General features: G+C 36.5%; 1 protein-coding gene across 1 annotated transcript; it reads left to right on the top strand.

The window, feature by feature from the left end:
- The first annotated feature begins 113 nt into the window (after positions 1–113).
- On the top strand, positions 114–17166 carry ALB (albumin). Its single transcript, XM_025921681.2, has 15 exons — positions 114–262; positions 1042–1099; positions 1961–2093; positions 3854–4065; positions 4638–4770; positions 5597–5694; positions 7278–7407; positions 8340–8554; positions 9741–9873; positions 11170–11267; positions 12315–12453; positions 13040–13263; positions 14717–14849; positions 15468–15533; positions 17002–17166. The coding sequence occupies exons 1-14, from the start codon at positions 184–186 to the stop codon at positions 15507–15509; spliced, it is 1827 nt and encodes a 608-aa protein (XP_025777466.1). The 5' UTR covers positions 114–183; the 3' UTR covers positions 15510–15533; positions 17002–17166.
- Positions 17167–23194: the final 6028 nt, after the last annotated feature.

Below are 23194 nucleotides of genomic sequence, written 5' to 3'. Positions count from 1 at the left end.
GTCAAACGATTTTTTTTTTTGGCAAGAATAATATGAATTTTGTAATCAGTTGGGGGCCAATGAAATACCAAGATGAGTCTGGTTAATAATCTACAATTATTGGTTAAAGAAGTATATTAGTGCTAATTTCCCTCTGTTCGTCCTACCTTTTCTCTTCTATCAACCCCACAAGCCTTTGGCACAATGAAGTGGGTAACCTTTATTTCCCTCCTCCTCCTCTTTAGCTCTGCTTATTCCAGGGGCGTGACTCGTCGAGAAGCACGTAAGAATTTTATTTTCCTATTATTCAACCTTTGTTTTATTTTCCTCGTAAAAGAATGGTTTTAAAAAACCCTGCATCTTTAAAGAAGTGTTTTCCGTTAGCATTTATTTCCAGACTGTGATGGTATTTTATATTTGTGATCCCTTAGGAAGTTATCTTATTAATATATTTCTAACATCCTAGGTGAAAAAAATGGTGAGAATTGTTTAGTAGCTGTAATTTCCTTCTGCACATGAAGGAGCCGAGAGTGACTTCAACTTCACAGAATAGAGTTTAATGTTAGAATTCATAGCTCCACATTCCCAAAGGCCTAGGTACTGCACGTTGAGAGATAGATAGATAGATAGATAGATAGATAGATAGATAGATAGATAGATTGGTATAGATATGAAGAAATCCCAAAACAGAAACAAAACCCAAAACCTGTGTTGTTAATCTTATAAACAGAATGTATATTTTTCATTTCAGACTGTCCTCTCAGTAGCTTTTAATGGACACTGCAGGGGCATTAGATCTTATCCAAGTTTGAATATAAAGCTATAAATATTTAACAATTTTCATGATTTTTCAAATAGTATCTTTGGTGATAGAATAACTCTTCCATTTTAGTTCAGAACAAATAGTTCACCATCATCCTCAGATTTTCTGTAGGGATCAGAGGCCAAGGTTTTGGAGCAAATGACTATCTAATTCGCATGGAGAGAAACACAAAAAGTAACATTATAACTAAGTTGTTTTCTTCAGAATGTAAACCTTTTTTTTTCTTTTCTCCTTTTCAGAACAGAGTGAGATTGCTCATCGGTTCAATGATTTGGGAGAAGAACATTTCAGAGGCCTGTAAGTTAAGATATTGAAGAGTCAAATTGAAAGTTTCTAATAGAGTTGTTATTATTCTAAAGACCTTATATTCCCATATCATCAGAGTCCAGGCTCTAGAACAATACTATCCAATAGAATTTTGTGCATTGATGGAAATATTTTATATCAGTGCTGTTCAATATGGTAGCCACTGGCCACATGAGGCTACTGAATATGTTAAATGTGGCAAGTGCAACTGAGGATCAAAAATTTAAGTTGCATTTAATTTTAATTTATTTAAGTCTATACAGTCACATGTGGCTACTGGCCACTTATATGGGACAGTGTACCTCTGGAATGCTTACATAACCTGCATGGTGGGAAAGACTTTAGTATATGGTTTCTTTTGCTGCTCACTTACTAAATTCCTTTACCTAGCAAATAGGTCTGTGGCTCTTGAGACCATTTTAATATTATTTAATCTAATAAAAAGTGAGAAAATAGTTTATTTTTTAAAGGTCAATTTCATGCTACAGTCTGATTAAATGAGAGACGTGTGTGTGTGTGTGTGCGTGTGTGTTTTAAATAGACAAAGGGCCTATGTAATGTCCCTAGTCCTCATAATTAGACTTATTTAGAATACAGTTTGCTTGCCTGCTCTGTTTGTGCATCTGCTGACATGCGCGCACATCTATTTAAACATGGCATAAATACATGTCTTCTTTGCTTAGACAGCCACATATGGCTTCAGATAATAGCTGATGTAGATAGACTTTCTGGCTAATAGTAAGTTGTATATAATACAGAACATATACAGATACACGATTTGTTGTTTAGCATAGCAAACTACTTTATATTAAAATTTCACCGTGTTTCATGTTTCTATGTCCTTTGTTTCAGGGTACTGGTTGCCTTTTCTCAGTATCTCCAGCAGTGTCCATTTGAAGATCATGTAAAATTAGTGAATGAAGTAACTGAGTTCGCAAAAGGATGTGTGGCTGACCAGTCAGCAGCCAACTGTGAAAAGTCACTTGTAAGTACATTCTGATTTTGACTATCATTTCTTCTTTTCGGTAATCCTGATAATTTCAAAGGAAAAAATCCAAGTTTAGTTTCCTCAATTATTCCTTTGTAAGCAAGTGTCAAAAGCAAGGCTAGCTTTTGTTTCTTCTACAATAGAGATGTTCTAGCTACAGCCAGAGGTTTAAAAACATTTCTTTATTAAGACCACACACAATAGTGATAGTTTATTTGTTTCTTTATTATTTGTATTCAAGCTAATTAAATTAACATATAGTGTAGTCTTGACTTCAGGAGTAGAACCCAGTGATTTCTCTCTTACATATGACACCCAGTGCTCATCCTGAAAAGTGGCCTCGGTAATGTCCATCACGAATTTAACCCATCCCCCCACTCCCCTCCCCTCCATCAACCCTCACTTTGTTCTCTGTATTTAAAAGTCTCTTATGGTTTGCCTCCCTCTCTGTTTTTATCTTCTTTTACCTTCCCTTCCCCTATGTTCATCTGTTGAGTTTCTCAAATTCCACATATGAGTGAAATCATATGATACCTGTGTTTCTCTGACTGACTTAATTTGCTTAGCATAATACCCTCCAGTTCCATCCACGTTGTTGCAAATGGCAAGATTTCATTCTTTTTCATCGCCAATTTCTATTTCTTCTTCAGTGATAGTGTATTTAAATGGAAATTCGTTATTTGTAAAAGTCTGTTTTTAAAATCTGAAGTGTGCTTTCTATCATAGAGGCTAATAGTGAGAGCATGTTTTTTATCTTCAGAAGGCACTCATCTGATTTCTGTGTCAATTTTGTTACTTGGGTAAAATGATAGTATAAGTATATAGTCCTCATTTTAGGGATAGTCATATTTTTACATACAATAAACAATCAGGGCATTTATTCATTTTGAAGAACTTAGAACTTGTGGTATTTCTAGGTAGGTCTTCAATACAGGGAGAGGTTTGTTTCTTTCCCCATTCAATCTGTATATACCTTGCTGGGGGCAAGGTCAGTTTTTATTTATCAGTGAAGGCTTCCCTTCTCTTACTTCCTTCTTTCCATGTATCTTCCCCTCCAGGTAGAATCGGTACTTTAACTCAATATTTTTAACATGATCTTAGGACTCTAAATATGACTTCTAGAAATATATTTGCTTTGCAAATTAATTCTGTCTTCAGCAGTTTATTTTCCCTGGAGTTCCAATTACTTTCATGATAAAAATTAAGGGGGACAGAAAGAATACATTTAATGGAATGTGTTTTGAGACAAATGTTTCTAGAATAAAAAAGATCTATATTTTCATATAATAATTAATAAACAGTAAATTGTGTTACTCTTCAGTTTTTGAATGGCATCTACTTAAAAGCTGGACCCTCAGAAAAGAGCAGATCAAATGAGAAACTCTCTGAGTACTTTCTTTCCTCATGTGAATTCACCTACTACTTAGAAGACTATTTTCCCTTGATTTTTTTATTAGCTCTTCCAGCTTGTAGCCCGTAGAAATAGGAGCAATGTTCATTCCTTAAAGCCATTGATTGTCTTGTTGCCTTTCCTTTTTATTCACTGTCAGTAATCATGTGATGGATAATTCCTGCAAAAATTACATAGATGGTCAAATCCTGGGAAACTATCTACACCTGAGGAAAAAAGTGGATGTTAAATTTACATGGTTTCCTAACCAAGGTTTACCGATACATGAAACTTTTTAGACTGCTCTTTGGGTGCAAAGAAAACAAAGTACCTCCCCATGATTTGAAATCTGCTCTCTTCCATTTAGCATGAACTCTTTGGAGATAAACTGTGTACAGTTGCCTCTCTTCGCGACAAGTATGGTGAGATGGCTGATTGCTGTGAGAAAAAAGAACCTGAGAGAAACGAATGCTTCCTGCAGCACAAAGATGACAATCCTGGCTTCGGTCAGCTGGTGACCCCAGAGGCTGATGCCATGTGCACTGCCTTCCACGAAAATGAACAGAGGTTCCTGGGAAAGTAAGTAATAAGATTTTTATGCTGCAAAATGAAACATTAGGAAATAGATCAAGGCTTATGATAACAATTGCTACCATAAAAAACATTTTCAGCATTAAGGCTTAGAAGCTTTCATTCTAATGATAATTTTCAAAGAAGTTATATTTGATACTACAAAATTCTCCATGATAAAAAATGTGATCAAAGATCTTTTGGAGTTCATTAAAACAGGACATGTTCTGTATAAAAAAACTGAGATGAGGTCTGTTAAAATATTATGAAGATATGTATTTATTCTCAGAGCTGATTTTGGTTTAGTCAAAAACATTATATTACAAAAATTTAACCATTTTATACATGTGTGTGGGTATGTGTGTGTACATATATATAAAACTTTATACATATATAAATATATATATAATTTATATGTATAAGTTTAGCCTTTTCACAGACTTACAGAATGACAAAGTCAAGGTCATCGTGTGCAAATTGAGATTAACTGGTAAATTAGATGAGATTGTTGATTACAATTGTTCTTGTAATATTGTTTGCTGCAGAAACATGACTGCCTGTTTTTCCTTTTAAACATGTAGATACTTATATGAAATTGCCAGAAGACATCCTTACTTTTATGCCCCAGAACTCCTTTACTACGCTGAAGAATACAAAGGAGTTTTTACAGAGTGCTGCGAAGCTGCAGATAAAGCTGCCTGCCTGACACCAAAGGTATTCCTCAGAACAGGAGGGCCAACTCATAACCAAACCTCAGACTTTGCACATCATATGGCTAGATTTAGGGAACGCCTGTCTCTGATACAAACTTCTTTACGTGGACAGAAAAGCCTCCCTCGCTCTTAACTCCCCCAAAGATCTTTCACCCTCTTTGAAGACCTCTGACCTCATCATTCCTCCTTCTCAGATTTGCCATGGTGGATCTGATAGAGGAAATCACTGTGTATGTGTCTAAATACCCTGCGTCTTTTATGGCGTGGGTCATTACAGTGACATACAGAAACTCATCTGTAAAACTGCACAGCAAGGGGCCACAGTTTTGTTAATCTTTTCACGAGCCTTTTTTCTACTGGGTAGGGAATTCGAAGCAGAGAATTCAACTGCCTCTAGAAGGCTGGGTTTATTCACCCATTCCATAAATATTTATTATGGACTGTATTCTCTAAGGAGCTTATTGATGTTGTGAGAGTTGGTGGAGGAGGGGTTGAGATCAATTGTAAGTGAAATTAAGAAGTCAGAAAAATTGTATTCCCTGGGATATTAGTGTACTCTGTGCCTCCACATTTCCCTTCAGGTCCCTTTTCCCTGGCGAAGCCTCCATGCTGGTTCTTAACCACCTAGAGGCTTACGCTATGACCAGACTGATTGTCCTCCTCCTCCATAGCAAAATAATTATTTGCCAATAGTAAGCACTTGGGAATTTAGGTGTAAATGATCTCTTTAAAATTCCACGTGGCACAGTCTCATCTGAACTTATGAAGGGGTGTTTCGCATGGAATTTTCCTTTTCTAATTTTTCCCAAATCATTTCTTTTTTGCAGGTTGATGCTTTGAGAGAAAAAGTACTGGCTTCATCCGCCAAAGAGAGACTCAAGTGTGCCAGCCTCCAAAAATTCGGAGAAAGAGCTTTCAAAGCATGGTATTTTAAACTTAGTTTGAATCTTTGTAATGATGTAGATGATTATGGTTCAGATGACAAAAATGTACATTTATGTGGCACCTTATGTGATGCTTTCACACGCATCTTTTCGGTTGTTTAAAAGGCAGAAATTAACAGCAGTGAAAATCAGAACATCAGTGACAATTCCTCATAATTTTTTTTATCATATTTTTGCTAAGTCGTCAAAGAATTTAGAGGGTATCTTTTTTTGTCTTTAAGGTATCTAATCTCCCACTTATTTATAAAAACTAAAGATCCCTTTCTAATGATCCAGTATTTTTACAGAGCAGTAGTCAGTGTCTTCTACTTAATTTAACCCACCCTCCCCATCAATTATGTGGAAATATTTGTCCTTTTATGTTCTGATAATTAAATTTAGCCATCGAGGTTAGTATTCATTTTCAGCTCTGTCGTGAATCTCTTGTTTTTGTCTGGGCCTCTGTTTTTATATTACTTCGCTGGTTGAAGGAACATTCTTCAGTTTCTAAGCCAAGAGAAATCCCCTCTCCCCTATCCCTCACATGGTAGTCAACAATGAATCAACAGCAACAGGACAGGAATGAAAATAATAGACATTCTGCGAGCTCTCTAGATACCATCACTTGAGCTATCTTTGCCTGCCGTGTCTACCATCCACTCCACCAAAATCAACTAACTCAGTAAATAAAACAACCCCAACAGGAAATGATAAACAGTTAAACAGGCTGTGATTGGTCTGGGGGAAAAAGAAGCTTTGAACAGATTTAGGAGACTCTGACTTGATTTGGGAAGGCATACGGATATTCGCCTTTTACATGTCATAGAGTTTAGACACTGTGTTGGATCAATTTCTTGGTGAAAGTATGCTTAATCAAAATTCCCTCATTTTGTAGAAGTTATGAATTTCTTTTTTCTCAGACACCTTTAGAAGTCAGGGAGCTCGATTAAAAAAAAGATAACAGGAGTTTGCATGGCATGTTCCAGTTTGTAAAATGTTTTTGCATGGATCAACTAACTTAATCCTCACATCAGTCCGCAATTTAGCATGCTGTTGTGACTGGGTAGAGGCTGAGTCTTGTCTAGGGTCCCACTTCTAATAAGTGATAAAGCCAGATTGAGAAACCAGGTCTGGGCTCCAAACTTGATGCTTCTCCACATGTTGCCTATTTTATTTCACTTTGTTTTTTAAAGATTTTATTTTTAAGTAATCTCTACACCCAGTGCAGGACTTGAATTTACAACACTGAGATCAAGAGTCACAAACTCTTCTGGCTGAGCCAGCCTGGTGTCCCTTATGTTGCCTCTTTTAGAATCTCTTCTTGATTTTTGTTTTTATGAATGGCTGGACTTCTATCCAACACACACACTCTTAAAATGGCTAATTCTGCCCTAAAGAAATATTTTGTCCTAAGATAACCATGTGGTTCAGAACTAGCATTAAAAAAAAAGAACCAACAAATTTTACAAATTATTTCTTTATGCTGTTTTGTCCTGAATTTTCTTGGTTCAAGTAGTATTTTCTTAGTGATTTCACATAAAATATTGCATGTTATTAATGTTTGGATGGGAAATTTTCTTCTTAGGTCAGTAGCTCGTCTGAGCCAGAAATTTCCCAAGGCTGACTTTGCAGAGGTTTCCAAGTTAGTGACAGATCTTGCCAAAATCCACAAGGAATGCTGCCATGGTGACCTGCTTGAATGTGCAGATGACAGGGTAAAGTATACTCTTTGGTAACACACATGGTTCAGTTGGTAGTATGAATTTGCTTAGTATTATTCGTGAAGCTGACAGTGGGTTGAGATTGTTTTCTGTGCACAATCTGCTCAATTCTTTGCCTGCCTTATGGTACTTTTTTGTTGTTGTCGTGTATTTAAACCTGGCCACCTCACTCATGAAATGATCTGATAAACGCATTCACTAATTTGTAACCCTTTCAGTCATATTCTGAGAACAAAGGCTTTCACTGAAGTAGGACAGCTGGTAGAAAGGTAGATTTCAAAGAAAACTTTTTTGGGAGGTGGGTGGAATTGGAGAAGGGCTAGTTGCTAAAGAGATCTTTGGAAATTATGTAATTTTTTGCCCCTCTATATTCTCTTAGTTAACCATCTTTGTTAACTATGCAAATATTTAGCATGAGATCTCTTTTCCCCAAACTTGAAAATATGACCAAATACCAGAATCCTAATCTCTCAGGACACTTTCTGGAAAATTTAAGGCAAATGTTTTACATGTGTAAATAGAAACTGTGACTATGGTCTTGACTAGTTTTTCAAAAATATCTCACATTTTATTTAGTTATCCGGTTTCAAAATGCCTGTACTTAATTTGAGGGAAATATTTGGAAAAATAGTACTGAGTTTTAATTTAAAAATTTAAATGCCTTAGTGGTAGAAATATAAAATTAAAGATAACCAATGTGGGCCCCTGTTACTGACCGGTCTTTTGTAATCAAGTGGAAATATTTTAGTAATTCTATCCGAGTCTCTAGTCTTGGGAGCGCAGACTGAAAGTGTTCATGGAAGGCATGTTGGTATGTGTATGGTCTTAGAATACAATAAAGATGTTTTGCCAACATAATAAAGGTCTGAGGAGAAAGTGTAGCGATGTCAATTTACATTGAAAAATTTTTATCAACCTGCTTACAGGCGGATCTTGCCAAGTATATATGTGAAAATCAAGATTCAATCTCCACTAAGCTGAAGGAATGCTGTGCTAAGCCTGTGTTGGAAAAATCCCATTGCATCAGCGAGGCGGAAAGAGATGAGTTGCCTGCTGACCTGTCCCCGTTAGCTGCTGATTTTGTTGAAGATAAGGAAGTTTGCAAGAACTATCAGGAGGCAAAGGATGTGTTCCTGGGCACGTAAGTGGATAAAGAATAATCCCTCCATAGCTTTTCTATGGTCTCAAGATTCAGGAAGAGATATTAGGCTTTCCTTGCATTGCTACAATTTCTGTGTTGTCTGCAATACTTTTTAATCCTTCCCTCTTCTAGTTTTTAAGTTTTTTTTTTTTTTTTGCAACAGTTAATTAGTTTTAAAATGTTATTATAAACTAATACATAGTTATGGTAAAAACTCAATCAATAGAGAAGAGGGAAGAGGAGGGAAGTAGTAAAAGTTTCTATCCTTGCCCCCATTCCATTCCTTTTCTCCTCAGGGATATTTCTGGAAATACCTCTAGGAACATTTGTATATACATAAATTATACACATATTATTCATTCAAAGAGTATTTCTTGAACTTACTACAATATATATGTGTGAATATACATAATACATCTTTATATCTCTGTATATCTGTATCTATTTATCTACCTACCATTTATCTATCTATATAAAAAAATATAAAGAGAAGTTGGAATCTGCTTTATATTTGGTTGTTCATAAAGTCTGCTTTATACTTGGTTGAACAGACAAGAAATAACAGTAGCATGGCAGGGCAGCATGAAATTCTGTGACAAAATAAATGATTACATATAGTTAGTAAGTGGGGTGTTAGACTTTGCATTTCTGTTGTTGGATTATAACAGTGTAATGTGCACTATGTATTTTACATAAAGATTAAAGATTTTATTCATGCAGTGGGGAAAAAGAAAAAATTAAGAATATATCTCTATTTATCTATCAGAACCTTTTTGAGATACAGTCCAAATTATAAAAAAAAAAATACATAATAAAAACAGGGGTCACTCATCAAACATTTAATATGTGCCAGACAGGGTATGCTTTGCATTGATTATGTCATGCATTTCTTGCAACCCACCTTGTGAGATAGGTGCTGTTATTATCTGCATTCTACAGAGAAGGCAGCCAAGTCTGTAATAGTTTTAATAAGTTGCTTAAGGTGATATAGTAAAATAGGTGACATAGCCAGGATTTGAATGCAGGTAGCTTTAGTTCTGAACCCCAGACTCTTAGTCATTAACTTTCCTTGCATGGGGTCTAGTCGAACTCAGATATTTGGGATATGAGTTACTCTTGAGGCTAGTTAGGTGATTTGTCTTGCTCATTCGTCCAATTAAATCTATTTTATTTTCATCTGAATTAGGTTTTTGTATGAATACTCAAGAAGGCACCCTGAATACTCTGTCTCATTGCTACTGAGACTTGCCAAGGAATATGAAGCAACCCTAGAGAAGTGCTGTGCCACCGATGATCCTCCTACTTGCTATGCCCATGTGGTAGGTTTCTCAAGGGAAAAAAAATGGAGCTGTCTGGCTGGTGAGCCTTCATAATGAGAAAGAAAAATAATGCAAGAATGTAAATTGTTAAATAGTGCAACTTATATCTTTTCTTGACATGGCTTTAATTCTGTGCTCTTAAACATTATAGGAAAAATAGATGGCTAATAAGACTTAGAATAGCCTAGAAGGGAAAGATCTAAAGGGTGCAACCTCTAATTTCAAAAAACCTTGACCATGCTTTTTTCTTTTTTGTGTTCCTGGGAACAAAATAAGATAAATATTAATGTTAATTAAGGGACTTAGATATATAGTTAACCGGATTCCAAGATTGATCAAATATCAAGAAGTAGAGTCTTAGAATGTTATCCAGCTGTACATTGTTTACTTTATTGTAAATGCTGGTAAACAGTGGTTAATAAATAGTTTTATATTCCTTAAAAAAAGAATTGGCATCTTAAGGAAGACTGTGAGATCTAGTCATCTAGAATATTTTCAAAATTTTTGGAAAAAGTTTAGGAATTGTCTTACAAGAATTTATGTAAGGAGAGAAAACCTGTTCTGGAGGATTTTTGCCATATTTAGCCATCCCCAACAGATTGTAGCATGTTTAAGATAGTTAGCACTCCTGGCATATACAGTGGTTTCCAAACTTCAGAATCAAAGAAAAGTCATTCTTTGTTCTACCAAGAACCTACTCTATGCCAGGTACCATACTGGAGTCCTTGACCAAGGTAAAGTCTCTTATCTCAGGGAGCTCAGAATCCAACTAGAGATATGGTTTAATGATAATGATACATAAAGTCATAGCCATCATTTATTGAGCTTCTATTATCTTCCAGGTACTGTTTTAATTGTATTAACTCAGGTGGTTTATAGAACAATTCTCTGAGGTGAATACCATCTTCATCCCCATTTTGTTTATTTATTTTTCTTTTTTCCTCTTATTTTTCTTTTCTTTTCTTTTTTTTTTTTTTTTCATCCCTATTGTAGAGGTAAGGGTTCTGAACCTTGGATATGGAAAGTAAAGTTACATAGTTAGAAAATGGGTCAAGTGGCCTGGCTCAAAAACCAGCAGTAGCACACCAGAGCCTGAGTTTCTTAATCCCTTTTACTATACAGTCTCACCAAATAAAATAAATAGTTTGGACATATTGTAATAGATTTGGCATCAAAGATCTAATTAATGACTTTGGGCAAAGGGTGGAAGGATCTCTTTCTGCCTAGAAGGATGAAAAGCAACCTTCGTATGGTCCTAAGGTAGAATTCTGTCAACACAATTCTGTTCTCTTTCAGTTTGATGAATTTAAACCTCTTGTGGAAGAGCCTCACAATTTAGTCAAAACAAACTGTGAACTTTTTGAAAAACTTGGAGAATATGGCTTCCAAAATGCGTATGTATTTTTGTTTATCGGCTGATTATTTTCTTGATCAATTTGTAATTTATTAAAACTTAATATAGATACCATTTATCATAGAGATTTTAATCATGAAAATACAGTATATATTTCTCATCTCTCTCCATCAAGAAAAACTGGAGGAGGAGACAGAAAATGGTTAATGGGATGGAGAATCCTATGTTTGAGTGTGGTTTAAAAAATTGGTCTCTTGAGATTGGAAAGGAAAATACCACATCTTGGAATATAGGAGCTGAGGATGCCCCTTGAAGGTTAAAGAATAGCTTATGGGCAAACAAAATACAGTGATGCTTTACAAAGGAGGAAATGGTAGGCTTTGAATGATAGTAGCTCGAGAAGTAACATATAAGCCGATGGACAAATGTCCTGATCTACTAGAGCCTTATCTATGGAGGTAAAGACAAGAAGAGACACATCATTCAGTAGATATTTATGTTAGCACTCTTCTAACTATGGGTATTAGGGATAACAACAACAATGAACCAGGTATAGTCTCTTCCTTTTAGTAGATTATAGTCATATATGACTTTCAGTGGTGATTGGAATTCTGAGTAAATGATTACTATGTGCTAGATATCATGCCAGGTTGATTGCATGCTTTTTAAAAATTTTAATTTAATACTTGTACCATCCCTATTGAGTCAGGTATAGTTTCTCCCATTTTATAGATGAGAAAATTTATACATATCTTTCAAATTTAGCACAAGGCTGATATATATCAAGCTGTCAGTGGGTTTTATTGAAAGAAAGAAGCAGTTAATAAATATACTAGTGTCACCGAATTCTAATAAGGTCAGTCACTTTCTTAAGAGTATACAGCACAGGTGGAATCAAAGATAGGCTTACCTACTTACTCAGGACAAGGTCCTCCCCCATGCTATTCCACTGACCTGGATATGGAGATAATTTTATGAACAGAAAGTCATTTTGTTGATTTTGGCTAAGTGTTCTTTGTTTGACCTGCTGTGTTTGAGAAAGACAGTTTCTTGCCTGGCTGAAAACACATGGATTATTTTGTTACAGGCTCTTAGTTCGTTACACCAAGAAAGTACCTCAAGTGTCAACCCCAACTCTCGTGGAGGTCTCAAGAAGCCTAGGAAAAGTGGGCAGCAAGTGTTGTACGCATCCTGAATCAGAAAGACTGTCCTGTGCTGAAGACTATGTGAGTCTTTTAAGTACAATAAGTTAAGCATGATGAATTTTTGCCGTTAGATATTGACAAAGCTAACTTTCAGAAGCAGGGGAGACTACATGTGCTTGCATGCACATGTGTGTATGTGTGTGGTAGTGGCCACCAGGACTTGGCCACTTATATTACCCAGGCCATCACAGTGAGAATTTGTATAAGATCCCCAAAATGATAAATTGTTTTGAAAAAAATTCCATGAGTTTTCAATGTTTCCCCTGGCATTTAAAAATCTTTCTTAATCTTTGGGGTCTTTTTTAAAGTATAAGACTGTTTCCTTCCCACTCCAACACATATCTCAGGACTCACATCAAATTATTTTAATCATTATTTTCTCAAGTGAATAATTCTTAAAATGTAGACACATTTAAAGGAGAAAATACTTTAAAAAGCCTCTTATTACTTGTAGTTCTAAAGATAAGCAAATCGCTACCTCAAATCAACCTTGGATTCAGTCTTGCTAGTTAATATATAACATGTTTTTTCGTCCATTGGAAAGTAGAGGTTCATGGAAAACTTTTATTATGCTTTTTCAATTTTTGCTCTTCCACCTGTTCTTTAGCTGTCCGTGGTCCTGAACCGGTTGTGTGTGTTGCATGAGAAGACCCCTGTGAGCGAGAGAGTTACCAAATGCTGCACAGAGTCCTTGGTGAACAGACGACCATGCTTTTCTGCTCTGGAAGTCGATGAAACATATGTTCCCAAAGAATTTAGTGCTGAAACATTCACCTTCCATGCAGATTTATGCACACTTCCTGAGGCTGAGAAACAAATCAAGAAACAATCGTGAGTAGTGTTTCATTACTGTAAGCATTTATCATTTTGAGAGTGAGAATTGTAAATTGAAATGAGTAACTTTTTCTGAAGCAGTGATTATATTCCTTAGAAAAGAGTATTTAATTAAGTATTGACCTTAGTAAGCTGATTAAAGTGTCAAGAATAAAATGGATAGCTTTTTGTTTTCCTAGCAAAATACCTCTATATTACAATCTTGCCTACAAATCATTCAGAATAATCTTGTGGATAAAAGCTGCAGTGGAATAATGTTTTAAGATGAGTCCAGTAGAAAAAGATGAACAGTTAACTGATACATTTGTGCAAAGAGCAAGTTAGTTAGTAGAAAGAATTGGTGAATTTATTTCTAGGCATGAATGGCTATTTTAAGTTTGTTCTATGGCAGCCAACAGACAAGGCAAATCCCCAAGATATAACTTTTGAGAATGGAACTTGGGTGGAAACCATATAGAAAAATGAGTTCCGAGGCTTGATGCCCTATTGATGTCACAGGAGTTAAAAGTGCATGACATTTAGCACCATAAAGTTGCTATCATCTCTCGAGGTTCTAATCATAGTCATAGATTTACGAGTAATATTGCAAAACTTATCATACCCATGTGACTCTCTCTCTAGTACTATTATCTCTGCAGATGTCAGTGAAAGAGAACCATCACCTCCCAGAAGTTTGATTAGTTTTATTACTGATGGCCTTCCCAGTATTAACTGAATGGAGTAAATTTCACAGACCAAATGTAAAGATTCTTAGAAACTTTTTAGATGAAGTCCAACAAGACAATTAAACTTTTAAGGATCAGTTTTAGCTCTTAAATCACTATAAAATTCAATTCAATATTGTAAAACTTCTAAAATGTGAAGAATGTAAAAATGCAATGACCTATCCTTTCTAGACATTTACGGTAAAGAGATCTATTGATTTATTGAGATTTATTGACACTAGATGTGCTGAGCAATTTACATTGATTATCTCATTTGATCCTTCCACCAACCCTAGGAAGGAAGATTTTATTCTCATTATGCAAATGAGAATATTAAAGCTTATTGTGGTAAGCCTGGGCCTCAAGCTCAGAATTGCCTCACTCCAAGACTTATAAACAATAATACAGCTATCTTTACCATCTCCATTTTTCTTTTTCCTTTTTTTTAAATTGAAGTGTAGTTGACATGCAATGTTACATTAGTTTCAGGTGTACAACATAGTGATTTTACAAGTCTATACATTCTGCTGTCCTCACCACAGGTCTAGCTCCCCTCTGTCACCACACAACACTGTTACAATACCAATGACTGTATTCCCTAAGCTGTCATCTTTTATTCCTGTGACTTATCCATTCCATAAGTGGAAGCCTACATCTCCCACTCTCCTTCCATCTCCATTTTTCTTTATGTGAGTAAACTTTTTTCTGATTTTTATCGTTCTTGTTTTGTTTTCATTCAAATGCAGTGCACTTGTTGAGCTGTTGAAACACAAGCCCAAGGCAACAGATGAACAACTGAAAACTGTCATGGGGGATTTTGGAAGCTTTGTAGACAAGTGCTGCGCAGCTGAAGACAAGGAGGCCTGCTTTGCTGAGGAGGTGCTGGACTTTCTTCATTTTCATATGGCTGATTTCCTTTGTTGTTATGTTCGATCAGGCGAGGGCTTAGGGCTTCATCTATCTTAGGGATACTCTGTACATTTAGGATCAGAATCTTATTCCACATACAATTACCCAACAAAATTACTTAAATAGCTCTTGTTTTTGTTTTATCTCCTGCCTCACTGGAGCATATTGGGAAATGTTTACAGTATTTGTTCTGTTTCCAAAGTTGTGATATTTATGAATATAGATAGATATTTGTGAGGCTCAAGTCTTTGGTAGAGATAGCATGAAGCCAGAACACTAATTTATTTAAACATGTTCTTGAAAAATGCTGGTTTGTAACTTGGTTGAATCTGAGTTTGATTTTACAGGTTAATGGGGGAAGTTTATATTTACTGTTTCCCTCTATGACTTGACAGTAATGTTTTTATTCCTTTGGGAACAGTGGATGTCAGTAAGCTTCCTTGTAGATATTCTAGTACTAAACTGGAATTAAAGAATGTGATGCATATAAAATTAGTCTGTAATCACAAATGGCTGTATAAATGTTAATTTTTTATCCTAATAGTGATGCTAATATTTTCCCCAAATCTGTCATTTTTCTTTATTTAGGGTCCAAAACTTGTTGCTACAACTCAAGCTGCCTTAGTCTAAAACAACACAATCACAACATCTCAGGTAACTATACTTTGCATTATTTTTTTTAAAAAAGTAATTATAATAGTTATTTTTAAAATAGCAAAGATTGCTATTTACCAAGAGCCATATAGACCAGTGCCAATCACTGTTCTAAGACCTTTATATATATTAATTTATTTAATTCTCACAATAGTTGTCTGAATTGAGTGCCATTATTTTTCCTATTTCACAGATGAGAAAATAAAGGCACAGATCACAGCATAGTTTCCATAATTTACCCAAGGACCACCCACCTAGTGAGAGGTGGAGCCACAATTCAAAATCCAAACCAAAGCTTGAGAATTAACCACTGTCCTGTTCTGACCTATTATGACATAGTAGACAGAATCACTAAACCAAATGATGGCTCAGCAGTGGGGTACTTAGGTGTTAGGCTGGACCATATGCAAATGCATTTTTTAAAGATAAAAACCAATTGCATAGTAATGATTTCACATGGTGCAACCTAATAGCCCAGTAACAAATTAATTTCATTGGAGAATATGATAGATCTACTGTACGTGAACTTGCACTTTATAGTGATTAATTTGCTACTAAGGTGCACTTCAAAATTTAAATGTTTAAACTTAAACATGTTTCAGTGATTTGGGTTGTAATATTTGGGGGGAAATTAAAAAATAGAATCAACTCTCTTTTTTAATTTGTAAATCATTTATTTATTTATTTATTTATTTATTTATTTCATTTTATTTTAGACCGAGAGAGTAAGCAGAGGAGGGGCAGAGGGATAGAGAGAGAGAGAGAAAGAGCCTTAAGCAAGCTCCATACTCATCACGGAGTCTTACAGAGGGCTTGGTCCCACCACCCTGGGATCATGAGTGGGATCAAGAGTTGGATGCTCAACCAACTGAGCCACCCCGGCACCCCTCAACTCCCTTTTTTTTTTTTAAAACAAATTGTCCAACTATTTTCTAACATGAATTTATTTTCATATTTTCCAAACTGACTGTAAGGTCTACCACCTCTACTTGGTTGTCACTTACTCTCTGCCCACTTGATAATACCTACATATTGTGCGTTCGGATGAGGAAGTAACTTTGTATCTCTGTAAATTTGACCTTTTCAAAATGTGATTTGTTTTATTGCTAAATGGCAAGAATTTCTTCTGAAAGGTATTACTTTGAGAAAGCACTTGTTCTGTTGGTCATTAACGTAGGTAACAAGCAGGGGTTAAGTAAGTGACCCTGAGGAGGGATGATGAAACCTGGGACCTTGAAGCCTGAGGAGCTTATGACATCAGTGATGAAGTGAGGACTTTACAACACTTATCGGTGTGTCCTCTCCACCAGCCCAACAGAAGAATCAAGAGTCCAGGACAGGCTGAAGGGCTTTCATTGGTAGAAATTGCAGGAAGGCAATCTAAGCAATTTACTATTCACTTGAATAGGTTTGTCAAATACATGCCATTTTACTAACAGTATTTATATCTGTCTTTTTGTTTTTTCAGCCTGCCCCGAGAGTAAGAGAAATGAAGATCTAGAGCTTATTCATCTGTTTTTCTTTTCTGTTGGTGCAAAACCAACACCCTGTCTAGAAAACACACATTTCTTTAAACATTTTGCCCTTTTTCTCTGTGCTGTAATTAATAAAAAATGAAAATAAGCTAACATAATTGTCCGAGGCTGTTATGTTTCACAAATGAATCGCCATCTTGAAAATTTTTGTAGGTTCTGTACAAGTCCCACTGGCCTCTCTTTTCGCACTTTAGTCTTGTTCTTTGGGGGCTAATTGATGAAAAGAAACATGAATGTTCTCTTGAGTCATGGATTATAAACATTCAAAGCAATATTTTAACATTATGATCATTCTGAATGAAAAAATGAAAACTAGTATGGGCGAAGCCATGAGAACATGGCTTTTCAGTACTCCGAGGACTAAGAAATGTGAGGGACAAAGAGGTTAGAGGTAATTATAAGGATGGCTAATTGAACTGAAAAAAAAAAAAAAACAGGATAGATAGAAATTTAAGCCAGTTTACGATGACAATACACGAAGTGTAAGAAGTTTAAGAAGTTTGGAGAAGCACTGTTGGGGGAGGGGACAGAAGATCTGGACGAAAGTACAAGAGAGAGTGAGCCAGATATATAGGAGTAAGGGAGTGCAAGAATTGGAAAGTAAAGTGTTCTTGTAAAAATTGAGATGTTATACTCAATACCTAACTGCTTATCCCTGTTCCCAGAGGCAACCATGGATACCAGAATTTATCTATGAATTTATATACTTTTTAAAATGAATTTACATACCTAAAGTCATTTATAGCCTTATTAGTTTTATTGTGCTTTAGGAATTTTTATAGAATTGGTTTCATATGTACATGCCATCCACAACTTGCTTATTGTGTCCCTAATAATGTTACTTTATAGTTTCATTATAAGTATGAAGCTTACAAAAGATTTTAGTACCAAGTTAAAAACGGATCCTTCCATTTCTGGAATGTTTCATTCCACAGTCCCCCACCTCCCTATCCCTACCCATTCTCACCCACCACTTACTTTAGCCTCATCACTGACTGTATCAAATACTTTTCCACACTGGAAGTAATCATCACAAAGGTGGGAGAGAGCCAGAAGGGGAGAAGTGGAGATGGTAGGCACTGGCCCATCAAAGGCCCAGGAGGCAGATCTAGAAATTTTGAATAAGATGTTTTCATAGAACTGAACCCACACAGGATAAAGTCTGGGGGCCCTGTCTGGATGGCATTGCCGCCTTGACACTGAAGGAGGACTTCAGACTTTCGGAGAAAGAACCTATGAAACATGGAACTCCCAGAGTCTGGCTTCCCTGCTTCCCAAGAGGTCAGATTCCCCCAGGGAATTCAGACATTTGAGCCTGCGTGGTCCAGGAGCCCAAGGATGGCTCTATTTCTGAGAGGGCAGCCTGGAAAGCACATCATTCAGGCTGGATAGTTGTTGCAGTGTGCTCTTTGCTGAACAGTGTACCTGATTGGGCCACCAGAATGGTGCAGACACAGTGATGTATGTGTGTGTGTGTGTTTGTGTGTGCATGTGTGTGCACGTGTGTGTGTGTGTGTGCGTGTGTGTGAAGTGCTCTTCATACCGTATCAGGGAACACATGATATCTGTATGATTTATTACCAGGGATGTTAAGATCAAGCACTTGTTTGAGGTAGCGTTTGCCAGATTACTCCGTTGTAAAGTTATTTTTCCCTTTACATACTGTCTTTTTGGAAGCCAGTCACTGAATCTAGCCTACACTTAAAATGAGGGAGGGAGAGGATGAAGCTCCTGGAAGTGCGAGTATTGACAGGTATTATTTAGAATTCTTCCGTAAGAAAGATTTGTCACTTCACTCTATTAATTTATTCATTCACTTTATATATGAATTCATGTATATTTGCTTTGTACTTTGGGTTATAAGTCAATGTTACATTATTTACGTTGTTACTCAAATTATTTCAGCTTTGGCCTTTGTGAGTTCTTTCAGTTGGCTTCTGGGTCCCTTTGATATGCCGCCGTACTTTGTTTTTTGAACACTACTTTCTGGCACTTTGAGACACTCCAGGCCCATCTTATTATTTTCCCTTCCCCCAGACCTGGAAAACAGCCATTTCTTCAAGGAGCCCTGGTTCTATTTCACAGATAATGGGATTTAGACCATGATCTGGGTACTGGTTGCAATTGCTGTTAGTGAGGTATCACTTCTTCTAGACTCTTTCAGGGAACAGAGCTAAGAAATGTAGGTGTGTATACTAACCCATGTATACACAGATACCTGTAATTATTTCTGTATCATCTGTTATCTATCTATCTATCTATCTATCTATCTATCTATCATCATTTATCACCTATCTATGTACATTTGAGTTCGTACTGATGTCTCTGACTACTCCAGAACCGCAAAGTTCACTCAAGTCTTTCTCTTCCTCATATTTATTACTTCCTTCTTTGATAGGGAGAAACTTGGCCCCCATTATCTACCATGTGTTTACTTATTTGTTCAACCCCAGGATACGTATGAAGGAGTTTCAAATTTATTGGCCTATATCTCCATGTGAAACAAATTTAGCAACTAGAGTACGGTGTATATACAACTTATAATTTCCAGTCAATACCTTATTTTTCAAAGTTATTTAGTCAGTTCCATGTTTCTCCTACCCTCTTTAGTGAGGTTGTGACTGGTGAGTTTTGGGTGACTCACTCACACTGGACACAAGACGAATTTAGGGTTGGGAGGTTGACTGACTTTTGGCTTGAGCTACATGTGTGGGCCCACCCAGTAGCTTTTTTTTGTTTGTGTCCCAACAGGGCAGTCTCTGTCTGCAGTACACAAAGATGGTGGGTGGTGACAGGTGTCCTTTACGTATTCCCTTCCATGGACACCCAGGATGGTCACTCCAATCCCTTCAAACACTCCACATCAAGTCATGTCGTCTTCAGAGGTGGACATGTCTATCTATTCCAAGTGCTCTGGAGACAATTGCTCTGCAATGCTACTAGGCCCTTCCACTTGACGTCCTCTCTTGTCTCTGTCAATCTGGTTATGTCATGCTCCCCAGGGTTGGTTTTACACCCTGCCAAATATCCCTTGCAGAAATGGAATCACTTTCCTTTCTTCACCACAGAACCCTCACCTATCGTCCCTGTTGGTGGCTGTGTGTCGAAACCAAAACACAGTTAACATTGAAAGAGATCACATTCTAGAAATGCAGTGATTATGATATAATAAGAGTTCCGTAGAAAATATGGGTGGAAGATGTGCTGATCTATGTTTGTGCTAAGAAAGTCATAATGATCTATTTAAGATGACCAGAGACTTGCACTTGTGATTGTCATCAATGAAGCACAGTAACATTCAAGAGAATCATTGGAAGCCAGAATTCACAGTGACATGATGAATGATGCATCACCACGAATAATGATGTAACCAATATCACATTAAGTAAATGACAATTGAGAAATACAGAGGCAAGAAGATTTATTTGTTTCAATACAAATAGGCTCCAAGGAGCCATCACATTGTGAATAATAACAACATCGCTACCTTACTCTTGAGATGGCAGATATAAAATTAGCCAAGAATGAGATGCATTTGACAATAAAGAAGATAGTACCAACAAAGAGATGATACCTGGATCTGAACAGGAAGATAGGGTGTCTGCACATCAGGAAGAAACTTCATGTGCACGACTGTACAATAAACAAGTATGTAAGTATCGCTTCTCTATTCATTACTCTAAATCTTAAGTGATAAATGAGTATACTTCACATGGGCCCATGCTGGTATTGCATAAACCCGGAGGACATCATTAATATGGAATAAAATATGAAGGGATTCACCTGGAGTTGAACAACATGGGCCCAGTAATTCTTTTTTTATCAATATTGTCAACATTTTAGGAATTCGATTTCCGAAGGGTGGCTGACAGTGTAATGACCACTGCGTTATACCAATGTGTGGCATATATGGACATTACACCTTGAATCACACAATTTCTACCCATCCTTCTCACCTAAATCTTTCTTTGCTCCTCTTCAGTAGCTTTATAAAGTGATTATCTTTCATATATCTTTTTCACTTTCCCTCCGAGATTCTTTTTTTTTTTAAGTTCAATTATTTATTTAGAGAGAATAGGGGAGGGGCAGAGAGAGAGAGAGGAAGAAAGAGAATCCTGAGCAGGTTCTATACTATCAGCGCCGAGCCCCATGTGGAGCTCAATCCCATGAACCATGAGATCATGACCTGAGCTGAGATCAAGAGTCAGATGCTTAACCAGCTGAGCTACTAACTCGCCCCTCCCTTCAAGATTCTAATCAGTTTGAACTTCATATTATTCCTTAACACACCATGCTTTTTTATGCATGCTTTTTCCTTCTACCTGGGATGTCTTTCTCTGTCTTCTTTATCTGTTTAATTCAACTCAAAGGTCACCTTCTTTGAGGAAACTTCCCTGCATTAAGTGGCTCACTTCTTTTCCTGATGCCCCTTCACTCTTTGTACTTAAATTATTATAGCATTCACATTTTATTATAATTATAATAGATTTTATATCCATTTGAAATGTAAAATCTGAATCTTAGGCCTGGAATTTGAATACACATGGTTCTGACTCTTGAGAGCAGGCCCATTTAATGGTATCAGTTCATTTATATATCTCTGTCTCCAACTAGATAGTGTTTCTCACCAGACAGGGCATCAATTAGAAGTCTGTATATCTTGGGGCACCTGGGTGGCTCAGTCGGTTGAGCGTCCAACTTCGGCTCAGGTCATGGTCTCACAGTTTGTGAGTTTGAGCCCCGCATCGGGCTCTGTGGTAACAAACAGTTCAGAGCCTGGAGACTGCTTTGGATTCTGTGTCTCCCTCTCTCTCTCTATCCCCCTCCCCTGCTCATACTCTATCTTTCTCTGTCTCTCAAAAATCAATAAATGTTAAAAAAAATTAAAAAAAAAAAGAAGTCTATGTATATCTCTTGGCATTTAACATAACCTGCTGCATAATGCAGATTCAATAAAAATTAGAGGAATAAACTGATTTATGCTATGGGCTATAAATATTCTCAAGTATAAATCACAGAATCCTTGCTTATAATAATTTCTTGAACTTCAGAAATAGTAAATATAGTAAAGTGAATTTTATGGAAATTTGAATCATGCAAATTTGTGCTTTAAGATAATAATAATAATGATACATTTTATTTAAAAATGTCAAATAAAGGAAATTACCCCAAATTAAGATACCTCAAGAACTGAATGTTTAAAGCTGATTAGCCATAGTTCCATTTGACGGTGTCACTTTTGCATCAGCTCAATTGATCTAAAATTACCCAAATTATCTCTTATGTGCATAACTGACAAATAAGTACGTGAATACTTGTATGACACCAAAGAAAGTGTGTTAGCATTTTGCAATATATCTTTTGGGAAAGGTAGAATCTTTTTTGCCTAATGAAAAAATTTTGTTTATAAAATGTTACATATGATGGTTGACATATAGATTAACAACATTTTGTCCACTTAATTCATGTGAAACTGTGTAATTTCTTTAGCACTAGACTATAAACAGTTACCAGGACAACAGCTGAAAAATACTGCATGCCAAAGAACAGATCATTTTTCCAAATTTACTTTTTGTCTCCACTTAGGTCTTATTCAGTTCTGTCTGTTGCATATTTCTTCATTTATGTGCTTATCCATTGATATCTGCACCCTAAGGGCTGGTTCCTTACAGAGCTGGTCTTAAGAACCTCCAGGGAAGGACTGAATTAAAGACAGTGTCACTGGAAACTAAGAGGCAGTAACACGGGGAGGGGGGAGGGTGTAGTAAGTGACGGAGACAGGAGGTCCATCCTGTCTGAATAGGTGAAGGCTCTTACTCGAGTCAGATAATTGGTTGGTGATGTGAAGAGCCACACAGCTGAGTATTAGGAGTCAAGAACACTTCCAGTGATAAAAGGAGACCTCAACAAGGCAGAACACTCTAAAGTTTCAGACTCGGTTAGCCTATGACTTTGGGCTTGCCACTTGGGCACAAGAGCAGAGGCTATGAGAGAGCAGAGTGCAGAGTTAGCTCCAGTGGCTATCAAGCAGAGTATGTGCCAAAATCAAGAAGACTGCATTATTGGAAAGATGATCCCTTGATTTTTCTTTAATTGCAATAAGAAAAAAAATGTAGACCACCACAA

This window comes from Puma concolor, chromosome B1 (genome assembly GCF_028749965.1).
Source record: "Puma concolor isolate L17-30 chromosome B1, mPumCon1.1.hap2, whole genome shotgun sequence".
NCBI classification, from domain to species: domain Eukaryota; kingdom Metazoa; phylum Chordata; class Mammalia; order Carnivora; family Felidae; genus Puma; species Puma concolor.
The sequence above is the reverse complement of the archived record's forward strand: the minus strand, read 5'-3'. Positions and strand labels throughout refer to the sequence as shown.

What these genes read in the sequence shown, in the direction of transcription:
- ALB (XM_025921681.2), top strand. Translation starts at nt 184, where the DNA reads ATGAAGTGGGTAACCTTTATTTCCCTCCTCCTCCTCTTTAGCTCTGCT. An exon ending in GAAAGAGCTTTCAAAGCATG is followed by an intron (nt 5,695 to 7,277) that starts GTATTTTAAACT and finishes TTTTCTTCTTAG; the next exon opens with GTCAGTAGCTCGTCTGAGCC. An exon ending in TGTCCTGTGCTGAAGACTAT is followed by an intron (nt 12,454 to 13,039) that starts GTGAGTCTTTTA and finishes CCTGTTCTTTAG; the next exon opens with CTGTCCGTGGTCCTGAACCG.